The sequence below is a fragment of the Dermochelys coriacea genome, chromosome 6 (assembly GCF_009764565.3).
Source record: "Dermochelys coriacea isolate rDerCor1 chromosome 6, rDerCor1.pri.v4, whole genome shotgun sequence".
Classification (NCBI taxonomy): domain Eukaryota; kingdom Metazoa; phylum Chordata; order Testudines; family Dermochelyidae; genus Dermochelys; species Dermochelys coriacea.
In genome coordinates, this window is record NC_050073.1 from 13,966,594 (window position 1) to 13,979,641 (window position 13,048).

At 47.1% G+C, this 13,048-nt stretch overlaps 1 protein-coding gene across 3 annotated transcripts in view; it reads left to right on the forward strand.

The window, feature by feature from the left end:
• The first annotated feature begins 4,735 nt into the window (after positions 1 to 4,735).
• PTDSS2 (phosphatidylserine synthase 2) overlaps positions 4,736 to 13,048 on the forward strand; it is a 68,345-nt gene continuing 60,032 nt past the window's right edge. The window contains exon 1 of one of the 3 annotated variants that reach the window (XR_006282458.1): positions 4,736 to 5,106. Coding sequence is in view for 2 of the 3 variants with exons in the window: in XM_038405540.2 (XP_038261468.1) it covers positions 4,907 to 5,106 (200 nt within the window). In the remaining variant the exon portion in view is untranslated. The remainder of the gene's footprint in view (positions 5,107 to 13,048) is intronic. The other 2 variants (XM_038405540.2, XM_038405534.2) reach the window with 2 other exon arrangements.

The window sequence follows — 13,048 nt, forward strand, 5'->3', positions numbered from 1 at the left end:
ATTGACCCCTTTTGTGAGGGCACGTTCTGTGCCCTTCCCCTGTCCTGGCCCTGGGAGGAGCTCACTCTTCCTCCTGCCATGGCCCAGCAGGAGCTCACTCTTCTTTCCCTACAGCCGCGGGGCCAGGAGGCACTTGCTCTCCCAAGTCCCGCACCACTGCAGCCACAAGGCTGGAGGAGCTCTGTGCCACTGATGATTATTGGCGGGGCTGTGCCATTATTGTCCATGTAGATTTTGGAGCTGTTACTGGAAGCAATATCTCCCATAGCAGCATGAGAAGATAAACAGTTTTTCTTCAAGTCTGGGGGAATTTGGAGCTGAACAGGCAGGTTTCTTTCTTTTCACAGCCACTCCAGCAGTCAGCGTGACAAATTAAAATGAATGGTGCTCTTCTTTCAAGTCCAGCATGCCAGGCATAAACTACCACCTGCATTATCCACAACACTCAGTCTGCTGGATTCCCTACTCTTCACACCCACAGTCTAGTGCAGAAGATGGCGGTGGTCGGAAGACACAGTTTAGCAGGGAGATAGACCTTAGTGAGGAGAAGGATCTTTTGGTGTCTTGGTGAAGATCTGGGTTTGATCTGGCTGAGTGTTCTGGAGCCATAGTTCACACAGGCATGGAAGTGTTGGATGAGCAACAAGGCTCTCCACCAATGATCTCCCAGGGTTCTAAGTGAAAGAAGGCTGCACTGCACACGCATGCATCGTGGATTGAGGATGGTACTGAAATATTTAATGAGCTGTACTCAATTCACAGGAAGTTCACAGGAAAGTAATTAAAAGAACACCCCTTCCTGCACATATGGTCTGAGTGTCAAGAGAGGAAGATTTGCCAATGGAAAAGGGGGACTGAGAGCAACTATAGCCCAAATGGTTTCCTGGTGCAAGAGAGGGCCGTTGGGTTGCCGGGATCACTAATTATACCTCCCTGATTATCACAGTGTACAAAGTTAATCCTGAGGGTATTCTGCACCAAACATTTAAAATTTCTGTACCAAAATTTTGAAAATTCTGCACACATTATTTTAAAATTCTGCAAATTTTATTTGTCAAAAAAATGTGGAGGCTCCAGCATGGCACTGGGGAACAGAGGCCACTGGCTGCACAGGAGTGGGAGATCACTGGGCAGCTCCCCTATCCAGGACATGGATTCAGTGGTGAGGGCTGCACCCAACCCTGACACAGTGCAAGGACCGGGCCTGCCAGAAACACCACAGAACCCTGCCCCTCTGCGCCAGGTGCACCAGGTGTGGGCAGGCAGGCTCAGCAAGGCAGGATCCAAGTGTGGAGGGGCTTAGTGTGGGGGGAATCCAGTTGTGGGTTAAGAGGGTTCTGTGTGGGGCAATCTGGGTGCGGACGTCTCAGTGTGGGATCCGGGTGCAGGGGGGATCTGGATGCATAGGGGCTTGTGTGTGTGTGTGTGTGTGTGTGTGGGTTCTGGGTGCAACAGTAATGTGACTTTGCAGGGGGGTCCAGGTGAAAGTGGTTGGGGCTTAGCAGGGGTGTCTAGGTGTGGGAGACTCAGTGGGGGGTCCAGATGCTGGGGGAATGGGGCTCAGTGGGGTTGGGATCCGGGTGCAGCTGGTTGGGGCTTGGGAGTGGGGGATCCGGATGTAAGTGGCTCATCGGGGTGGTCCAGGTACAGGAGGAGTGAGACTCATTAGGGATGGGGTCTGGGGATGGGGGGAGGAAGGAATGAGGCTTGGCTGGAGGGTCTGAGTATGAGGGGGTCTGGATGCTCAGGGGTTGGACGGATGTGGGAGCAGCTCACTGTACAGTGATTTCTTCCCACCCACTGCAGCTGAGGAGTGATGGGTGAAGGAAGAGCGGGAGTGGAGGGGGGGAGTTTGCAGAGCTTCCTACAGCTGGGGGGGAGAAATCTGGGTTGAGGGGTGTCTGACCCAGCCCCGGATGCCATGCAGGGGAAGAAGAAGTCCTGTCCTCCCCAGCCCAGCCAGGACTAGCAGTTGAGTCTGGTGCAGGGTAAGAGCCACCAGTCGTGTCTTCCCCAGTCTTTTCTGCTGGCTGCCCTGGGCACCCAAAACATACTGTGGGGAGAGTTGCATGACCGCTTTTGTGGCTTCCCTTTGCTTCCCTGTCAGAAAATCATTTTTCTGCGGCGAAACAAAGAAATCTGCGGGAGACATAAATTCTGTGCATGCACAGTGGCACAGAATTCCCCCACAAGTAATAAGTTAGAGACATTGTAGGGGCTACTCTAGTTCACATCAACTGGCTAAGTTCTGTCTAGCAGCTTATACCCCATGGGAACTGGTGTAGTGCAGGCATGGCCTCCTCCACACCCTTCTGCCCGTGTGTGTGTGTGTGTGTGTGCATTGGGGCAGTTGGTATAGAAGCCAGCTACACCACTTTTTGCCAGCTGAGAGCTCTCCTACATGGGAAGAATTGTCAGCTAGCCAAACAGGGCCAGATTCTGCCACTTTCTCCTGTCTGAGTGGCACAAAGAGGGTGGAACAGGAGAAGCAACTTCACTTGACGTCAAACTACTGCTATGAGTCTAATAGTTCTTGGGCACGTTATTCTTAAAGATTGGTTGTCAAATGTGTTTCTTAGCAGTTAGCGAAAATCCTATTAGAAAAGTGTGAATGAGGAACCTAGCCACAAACTTAAACTCTGACAACAAAAAGTGTTAGCCTCAATATAAGGGATTGTCTTACATCACCATCTAGTGTGCTCCAATAATAGTGCAACAGGAGCAGTTCTCAGAGTAGCAGCCGTGTTAGTCTGTATTCGCAAAAAGAAAAGGAGTACTTGTGGCACCTTAGAGACTAACAAATTTATTAGAGCATAAGCTTTCGTGAGCTACAGCTCACTTCATCGGATGCATTTGGTGGAAAAAAAACTGAGCAGTTCTGTTTCAGAGAAGCAGGAGTCTTTCTTTTCCTTTCTTTTGTTAATGTATTCATTAAGGGCATGATTCTGCTCACTGAGGCCAATGACCATTTCTGTTGATTTTAATGGAAGTGGGAATAGGCCCTGCCTCTTGCCATAAACACAGAGGGCTTAATACTCACTTTGGGGTATATTGATTTAGCTCTACCAAAGTCAATGGGGCTGTGCTGATTATTTACACCAGCTGAGAATCCAGACTAGCCTGTGAAGGGTGTATATTATTACACAGTGCTGGGCAGTTGGAGGATTAAACAATTCCCAGAGGAAGAAGAAAGAATCCTTGCGCTGCCCCGTCCTAGCCCAAATGCTATTTGCAATTACAACAATGTAAATTCAGAGTAAATCCATTTAAATCAATAGACTTACTCCAAATTTACACCACTACACAAAAGCTCTCCACATCCTTGACAAGCTGTGAAAAATATTTTGCATAAAATAAACCGACTCTAGTAATTACCCTCAGATAACAATGTAGTAACTAACCTTTAATTAATAAAGTTCTTGTTGCATTTAGCGGCACTCAGTGGAAAAAAATGATTCAGGGTGCTTTTAAGACCCCTGCTTCTTTTTTCAGAAATGCGGTGGTTCTCATACATTATAATTTCTGTCAGTGGCACTTTTTGTACCAAGTGAAAGCTTCTTTAAACCTTATTACTCTAGCGATAACCAGGAAAAGGGCAGTATTTCATATTTTCTTGAGGGGGGTGTTATGCAGTATTCAGAATTGCCATATTATGAGTAAGTGGAATTGATTTTTCTGGATCAACAATGAGCATTAAGGTATCATCCACTTACTGTGAAAAGTTTCAGAGTAGCAGCCGTGTTAGTCTGTATTCGCAAAAAGAAAAGGAGTACTTGTGACACCTTGTGACACCTTAAATTTATTTGAGCATAAGCTTTCGTGAGCTGTAGCTCACGAAAGCTTATGCTCAAATAAATTTGTTAGTCTCTAAGGTGCCACAAGTACTCCTTTTCTTTTTACTGTGGAAGGTTATATTGTAACATTTTATTCAAATGACACAATACATATAATTTCATGGACTTCGCTAATAAAGAAAGCAAGGAAACCTGTGGTTACGCTGACCATGTTGGAATTCATTTTACATATCGGTGAATGATTTAAAACACTTTTTGGGTCTGTGGTTTTAAAGCAGCATCATTCAAATTGTAGTCCCAGAGCCAAATGCAGCTTGTGGTGTCAAAGTTTCAGCACTTGCTAAAACCTGCAGCAGTCCTTTCTCCTTGCTTATCATGCGCTGCCATTGTGTGGCCATTTCATTCATTTAACGCCACCGATATATTTCCCTTCTTTTTGCATGACTTCCATTAGTCTAATCTCTTCCATATTATGATCCAACGACATGGTACAGGAAAAAAGTTTAAAGACCCCCTCCCCTGTAATCAGAAAGAAAGGAAGTTGTTTCAGGACTTCCCTCCCCCCCAGCATGAAGACAGAATGGTGGTATATGTGGTGCACGCATCAGGGCTGGGACAGGACGGGCCAGAGCCCAGGGGACTGATGGGGTTTACAATGGAGAGGCCTAGGGGGAAGCTAGATGGCAGCCAGCCGTGGAGCAGAGCATCCCCCGCCAAGCCCTAGTACGGAGGACAACCCCTGCCGGCCCGCCCCAACGACAGCCACGCCCCGGGACACTGCGCCCCGCCCCCAAGCAAACACCCAATCAGCGGAGGGCCCAGTCGGAGCCGCGTGCGCAGGCGACCCCGCTGTGGCCTCCAACCAGGAGAGAGAACGGAGGCACACGGGCCCCTAGTGGCGACCCAGCCCTCCCGGAGTGCGCATGCGCAGTGAGAGCAGTCGCTGCGCGGGAGGAGGGGCTGACGCAAGACGCACGGAGAGGCGGTGATGACTTACTTGCGCAGGGTCGCGAGGGGCTGCTCCTTGTGAGGTGGTGCGGGCCGATGGGGCCGGCCGAGCTCTCCCGGGGCGAGCGCGGAGCCGCCTGAGCCCCGCCGGCCGGGGCGACGCCATGCGGCGCGGCGAGAGGAGGAGCCACGGCGAGGCCCTGAGCAAGGCCGCCCTGGAGGAGCAGCCCGACGGCGGGGCGATGGAGGCACCCCCGGGCTCCCGCGGGGACTCGCCGCCCGCGGCCCCCGGCAGCGCCGGCCCCGGACTCCGCCGCAGCACCGAGTCCGTGGTGTACGACGACGGCACCAACACCTTCTTCTGGTGAGAGCCCGTGCGAGCCTGGCCCGGCTCCTCACCGCCCGCCCCCGAGCCCGTGCGAGCCTGGCCCGGCTCCTCACCGCCCGCCCCCGAGCCCGTGCGAGCCTGGCCCGGCTCCTCACCGCCCGCCCCCGAGCCCGTGCGAGCCTGGCCCGGCTCCTCACCGCCCGCCCCCGAGCCCGTGCGAGCCTGGCCCGGCTCCTCACCGCCCGCCCCCGAGCCCGTGCGAGCCTGGCCCGGCTCCTCACCGCCCGCCCCCGAGCCCGTGCGAGCCTGGCCCGGCTCCTCACCGCCCGCCCCCAGCCAGTTCTGGCGGCTGATAGAGGCCCTGCCCCAGGACTCCCGGATCCCCTGTGCACTCCGACCTCAGCTGCCAACCGACCCCCGACTGCCCTCCCTCCCTGCCTTCCTCCCTCCCAGGGAGCCTTTCACCCTAGTGCTGGCCGGCAGTTTTAGCCCTGGGTCCCGGTGCCATCTCCAACTCTTCTCCCAGGGAGTGGCCAGGGCTCCTGCCCCCCATCCTTTCTCTAGTTACTGACTAAGGCTGCCTGTACACTAACACCCCGTCTGCATTCAAGCTGTTCTACACCTGGTTGGTTGGTTACCCTGCTATAGCCATTAAACCACCTTTTCTGCCTCCATCACCTACTTCCAGAAGGCATGGGGGATATAGGGTTGGGGTATGTGGAGAAGGGGGGTATCTGACATAACCCCAAAGACACTCCAGTGTTTTCTAGTGAGCGATGCCAATACCCTCTGCTTTCCTGCCAATACTCTCTCTACCTACTGCTCTTATCCTCTCCTTTTTCTGGTGAATGATACACCCAGCTCCCAAGCCTATAGATCTAATCAGCTCTTCTCCAACACACCCTGATGAATGTCTATGTCTACACTACCGCTTATGTCAGCAAAATTTATGTCACTCAGAATCATAGAATCATAGAATATCAGGGTTGGAAGGGACCCCAGAAGGTCATCTAGTCCAACCCCCTGCTCAAAGCAGGACCAAGTCCCAGTTAAATCATCCTAGCCAGGGCTTTGTCAAGCCTGACCTTAAAAACCTCTAAGGAAGGAGATTCTACCACCTCCCTAGGTAACGCATTCCAGTGTTTCACCACCCTCTTAGTGAAAAAGTTTTTCCTAATATCCAATCTAAACCTCCCCCATTGCAACTTGAGACCATTACTCCTCGTTCTGTCATCTGCTACCATTGAGAACAGTCTAGAGCCATCCTCTTTGAAACCCCCTTTCAGGTAGTTGAAAGCAGCTATCAAATCCCCCCTCATTCTTCTCTTCTGCAGACTAAACAATCCCAGCTCCCGATGTGTATATTCCACCCCGAGTGACATAAATTATGCTGGCATAAGCAGTCGTGTGCACGGTGCCATGTCGGTGGGAGAATGCTGCTAGTTGGAGCAGATTAATTATGTTGACAGGAGAGTCTCTCTTGTGTAGACATAGCCTCAGTCCTTTAACCTCCCAGTCACACCTACTTTTAAATATAATTTGTGTAGCTCCTGCACAGCTCTTTACTGTTGTTGTCAAACAAACAGGCCATCAGATCTGTGATCCCTTACAACAGTGGTTTACAACCTTTTTTCATTTGTGGATCCCTAAAAAAATTTCAGATTGTGACATGGACCCATTTGGAGATCTTAGATGTAGTCTGTGGACCACAGGTTGAAAACCACTGTTCTATGGTAACCACAACCTTTTATGGACCCTTTAGACATAGTCTGTGGACCCCCAGGGGTCTGCAGACCAAAGATTGAAAACCGGTGCCTTACAGTAAAGGTCCAGAATTATGACAAAATAGAGTGGTGTGTGGTCTCTGTAACCAGAATCATCATCTTGTATTTTGTTTTGCTAGTCTCCCAGTTTGTTGTTCTGTAATACTAGGGAATGAGAGAATTGCACCAAAGGGGTATAACTAAGAGTAATTGCATAAAACTGAACAAAAGGAACTTTAGGCAGAGGATCAAGACACATTGGCATTGAGAAATATTTGGCTGTTAAAGTCTTCTAAGATTTGGATGCATAAGCCATGTTGCTTGGATCACTTAAGGATGAGCTACATACAGACTTTCAGTGTGAATTAACAGATTTAGTTATTGCAGTCCAAATGTGCAGACACTCTTATTTTGGAATAAAAATGGCTAATGTTGATCTAGCTAAATAAACTGTCACCATTTTTATTTCAAAATAAGAACGGTGCAAGTCTCTGTGTGGACAATTCAACTAAATAGCTTTAATTCATTTATTTAAAGTGGTGCAGACGTGTTTAGACTAGTCCTTGGGATGGAGCAGTAGTGAATACATTCTGTCCATTATTTGCAGGGGGAAGAGGAAAGACAAACAAGATGACTCTCTCTAGTTTAACATTTCTAATTTATATAATTTCTTTCTGTTCCCTTTAGTTTTCTTCTGGTGAGTGATAGTCCCTCTTGCCATAGATAAATACCCACAGGATTCTAGTGTTGGCTCTTGGGCTTTTGCGGCATTCTGACCCTGCCAAAATCCAGTTACTAAGAAAATTAAATCACTAAACATTTTGCTGTGCTAATCAAGCACTCCTTGTTCCCTTGTAGTAGAACTTACCATGTAACAGTATTTGTCTAATGGTTCCTCCAAAGCATCTAGTGAGTGGCAGCTTCACTCTCTCCCCCTCTTTCACCAAGTTACTCACTAAACAAATTGCCTCACATGCTGCTTTCTGGGAAAGTGGAATTTCGTACTCCATCTCCATGTGTTATTTTTTCTTCACCATGTACACAGTTATCAGAAGAGCTGTATGTGTTTGAGTGTAAAGGGATTCCCCCTCACACAGCATTGTCTTACGTAAGATAATGACTCTTTATTGGTCCAGAAAGGTAAAACCAATTTTATTTAGTCCACTTGATTGGTGGAACTTGCTTCATTTGGATTTACTGCATGTCAGTTCCACAAGATGTGGTAAACATGATTTTTTCACCTGAAATGTGTCAATAGTCCATCTTAATGCTAACGATTAAAATTGAGCTTCGTTTCCATTTTTGTTGAATTTTGTCACCTGAGACAGATTCATGCATCCCTGGAAAACCTCAGAGGGAAATATTTCAACATCTTCTTCCATTCTAGAGTTTCTTGAGAAATCTGGCTCTCTGTGTGTATAAGTTCCCATTGAGCTGCATGCCATCTCTTTCTGGAAAAGGAAATCAAATTACTAGGTATCTCTAAAATTTTGTTTTAAAAAGAAATGCATTCATTGGCTTAACCTACAGACGGAACAGAGGACATGCTCAACTGACACTAGAAAGGAGAGGCTAAGTAGGAGGGGGAAAACATGAACAGAGGAAGATCTGATTTGGCTTGAGCTTTGCGTTAGTGAGAAACTCCTGGCTCTGGATCTACTGGTTTAGGCAGTAATGAAAGGGGATATGTTGATTTTGATGGCTCCTGTGATACATTTCTGCCAGTTTAAAGCGCAGTTAGCAAGAAACATCCAGATGCTACTAGATCCCAGGATCGTCACTAGGAAATTATTTGGAGCCTGCTGTACCAAAAGTATATCTGACTAGGAAAGAACATTATCTTCACGGTGCAGGACTATCTGGAAGAGAACATTTTGGGAACTTGCCACGTCCAGGGTCTATTACTGGATCTTGTTGAGGTCTGCAGATAGTGCCACCTTGTAAATGGAAAAGGGGTAAAACTGTCACTTACTTATTGTGTTTTTAAATGTCATTTTTTGCCAAATTGTTTAAAGTTAAAAAATTCTAATACTGTTCTGTATTTCCTGGTTATATTTTGTGGAAATAGCTGTGTGTTCTGCCATTTTCGTAGGTCTTTCCTCTACATGAAGTCTTTAAGTGAATTTGTCATTAAAAGTCTGTATTAGTTGTTGTGATTAGAGCTGGTATCTGAATATACCAGATTAAGCAGAAATGCTGTAATAAATAATGGTGTTATTTTCATAACTGCCACTCTAAGCAGAGTTAGGTTGACCAAATAGCCATTATCCCTATGGCTGTCTTAGGTTCTTTAATGTATTTCCCATGCATTGCTTGGTTGTCACTAGAAGAACAGGGTTCAGAGTAGCAGCCGTGTTAGTCTGTATTCGCAAAAAGAAAAGGAGTACTTGTGACACCTTAGAGACTAACAAATTTATTTGAGCATAAGCTTTGGAAAGACCTTTGGAAAGCTTATGCTCAAATAAATTTGTTAGTCTCCATGGTGCCACAAGTACTAGAAGAACAGTGAGGGCAAACATTACAACTGCAGTGTAAGTTTTCAGTGTTGTAGAATTAATATAATAAGCAATAATGTTTTTTTCTGTAGTGCCTATCATCATGGTATTTAAGCGCTGATGGCAAAAATTTCTAAAGAAAGTGTCCATAGAAGCTTCAATAAATATTGAGGGATATGGCACTTTAGTTCTTGCCCAGCAGGATGTTGGGTTTGCCTCACTGACTACTTAAATAAGATTATGGTCTTTAGTATTTGTGGCTGTGTGAATTACATAGGACCCAGAGCTGCTGCCTTTGAAATCCACCAACGTCTGACCTAAGTTACTGGTGTGGCCTATCCAGTGTGAGAAGTGGAAAGTATTTAACAGATTTGTAGACGCAATAAAAGGAACCTTTTCTAGAAATAATACAACTTAATTTGCATAAGTAGCTTCACTGTCATAAATGTGGTCCTTTTGAAACTTTAACATTTAGCTTTAGCTATAATACGTTTTGCAGAGCTTTAAAACAGACCCAGATATGAATGTCCTTAAATTTTGCAAATTACCATTTTTTGGCATGAGAAAATGAAACTGGTGCTCTTTGTCCTAACTGAGTTACTAAGAGAAAATTGCAAAATGTGAAATCTGTATTATGGGGTCATGCATATTTTTTTCCAGGAGCAGAAATATGTCAAATACACGGGGAAGAGGGATAGGGGGAGAAGAAACCTTATGGACAGCCTTACAGTTGAGCTAGGTTAACACAGTAAACCCTTCTCTTCAGCCTTTGCACTTGCTCTGAAAATACATTAAATGTTTATCTCTTGTGTTGATTGCAAACCATGTTGTTGGGTTTTAGAGCAGGGTTGGAAATATCTACCTAATTTCATAGTGTAGACATACCCAAAGCTTCTTGCTCACTCTGGGCAAGTGCGTCCATCATCTTCCACAGATTCTAAACTTCCATTGAAAGTTTCTTGCTCTCATGGTTGTGAAGAAAGCATTCCAAATGCAAATAAAGGACTTCTTTGTTGCGGGGACTGGCTTTTGTTATGTTTGTATAATGCCTAGCACAATGGGGCTGAGTTTCATGGGGCTACTACTATACAAATAATAACTAATGCAGTGCTGTCTTTGTAAGTTTGCAGGCAGACAGCTCCAGTGCCACAGCTACAGCTCAATTTCTACAAGTTGCAGAAGAGTGGTCCATTTTCATTTTTCTCAGTCTTCATTAGGTTGTTTCATTCTGCTGCAGCCTGGGATAACTATGAGTGCATTTGCTTGGAAGTACATGAAAACAGGGTGAGCAGCAGCTAAAAACCTCCTTGAGCAGCAGGAAAGCTGAGAGGAATAGTGTAGCAGAGACGCATCTCATTACAATAGGCTAAGGATGTGTGCTGTGAATCCCCATTCTCATGGTAGCTGGGGGACTCTTGGGAACAAAGAAATAAATGTCCCTTCTCCCTTCCAGCAGCCAGAGAGGATTGGGTGCAGGGATTTCAAGTGTCTCACGTCGACCCACGATAGCTGATATTCATAGACTTTAAGGCCAGAAGGGACCATTGGATCATCTAGTCTGACCTCTTGTGATCTGTGATACACAGAATTTCAAACAGTTATCCCCGTATTGAGCCCAATAACTTCTTTGACTAAAGCACATCTTCCGGAAGGACATTCTCTATTTGAAGACTCCAAAAAAATGGAGAATCAATTGCTTCCCTTGGTAGTTTGTTACAGTGGTTAATCACCCTCTTTTTAAAAAAGAAAAAGTACTTTAAATTTGCCTGGCTATAACTTCCAGCCATTGGTTCTTGTTATGCCTTTCTCTCTCATGTATCTCATTTTCAGTTATGGTGTATATGAAACATGGAGTCTCCACACAAGATTCAGGAACAGAATTCTGGTGGATAATGAAGAGACTGAGGGATGTGGGCTAGAACTGATATTTTGTTGTGCTAGTACAGTTTCTATAGGAATTTTTCAGGGCTGTTTTAGAGGAAGACAAGTTAGGCACTTGACAAAGAAATTAGAACTGCAGAAATTCTAGTCTGTAAATAGCGCAGGTCCTCTATTTTGATGTTTTTAATGTTGTCTTTTGGTCGGTGGAGCTTCTCCTGATGATCAGCAGAATGAAATGCTTCAAGAACCAAACAGTGAGGGATTGCAGGAGAGGATTTTTTTCTGAGAATATGTGCAGTGGCCCGCCAAATGAAATGTTGACAAGTCGGTGCTTGCTTGCACATATTCCTGGTCCCAAACAAACTAGGAACTACACGTTGATGACGAGGCTTTTACAAGAGGATTTTGGGAGAAAGTGGTTAATGGCTTAACCAGCTGGTAAAGAGGAGGAATAAAATAGGAGACTTGAGAACTGCTTTGTATGGACGTTTCTTTTTCTATACTCTATTAGTAGACACTATACCCATTTCAAGAAGGGAGCAGTCTTTGTGTTTGAAACTCTTAATATTGCTATGCTGTATGAGTTGATAGCTCTTAAGGTGAGCCCAGTTGAGGTCTCATTCTCCACTCTCTTTACCTGAATCTCCTCTCTATTCCTTGTGACTGATGCTTTCTGTTCAGGGCAAGATTAAATATTTTGTCAAATATAAATTAAAAAAAACAACAACTTTGCCTAGGGTTATTGGTGCTGCATTCAGCAAACGGACTGCTTCATGTATATGGAAGAATGCATTAGACAGTATCCAAGTGACTGGAGAGCTTCCAGTGAACCAAAACAAAATATGTGACCAAGTCAAACTGATTGTGATCTCTTCCTCACTTGCCCTTCCCCTGCTGCTTCCCAAAATGTCTAAACATAAGATCCTAGACAGGGTAATACAGCTTTTTCAGACATGATTATGTGCTACACTACAGCTTCATTTTTAAGGGGCCTGTACCTGTCTGGAACAGTAGAAGAGAAAAGTTGTACACTGGGCACAATAATATGCACTTGAGCAAGGGTGGGCAAACTATGGCTCGCGAGCTGGATATGACCTGGCTGGATATGGAACCATTTGAAGCCAGCCCATGAGCTCCTACAGGGGAGCAGGGTTTGGGGCTTACCCGGTCTGGCACTCCAGCTGGGCTGCAGGATCAGGTGGCACACGACGCAGCTCCCAGAAGCCATGGGATGGTCCCGCTTCCAGTGCTCCAGCCAGGGCGCAGGGTCAGGGGCCTTACCATGTGGTTCCCAGAAGCTGTGGGATAGCCCCGCTCCAGCCAGGGCACAGGGTCGGGCCAGATCACATGGCTCCCGGAAGCTGCGGCATGGCCTTGCTCCGGTGCTCCAGTCAGGACACAGGGTCAGGGGCTGCTCCACACGGCTCCCAGAAGCCACGGCATGGCCCTGCTCTGGCTCCTACATTCTCCAGTGGGAGCTGCAAGGGCAGTGCTTGCAGACAGGGTAGTGTGCAGAGCCTGCTGGCCACTACCTCCGCGTAGGAGCCAGAGAAGGGACATGCCACTGCTTCCAGGAGCTGATTGAGATAAGTGCCACTTGGAGCCTGCATCCCTGAGCCTTTCCCCACACTCCGGCCCCAGCCCATGTCCCCCTTCCGCTCTCTGAACCCCTTGATCCCAGCCCAGAGCACCCTCCTGCACCCCAGAGCCCGCACCCCCCAGCTGGAGCCTGCACCCCTTCCCGCACCCCAGCCCAGAGCCCCCTCCAGCACCCTGAACTCCTCATTTCTGGCCTGCACCTCCAACCAGAGCCCTCACCCCCTTCCGCACCCCAACCCC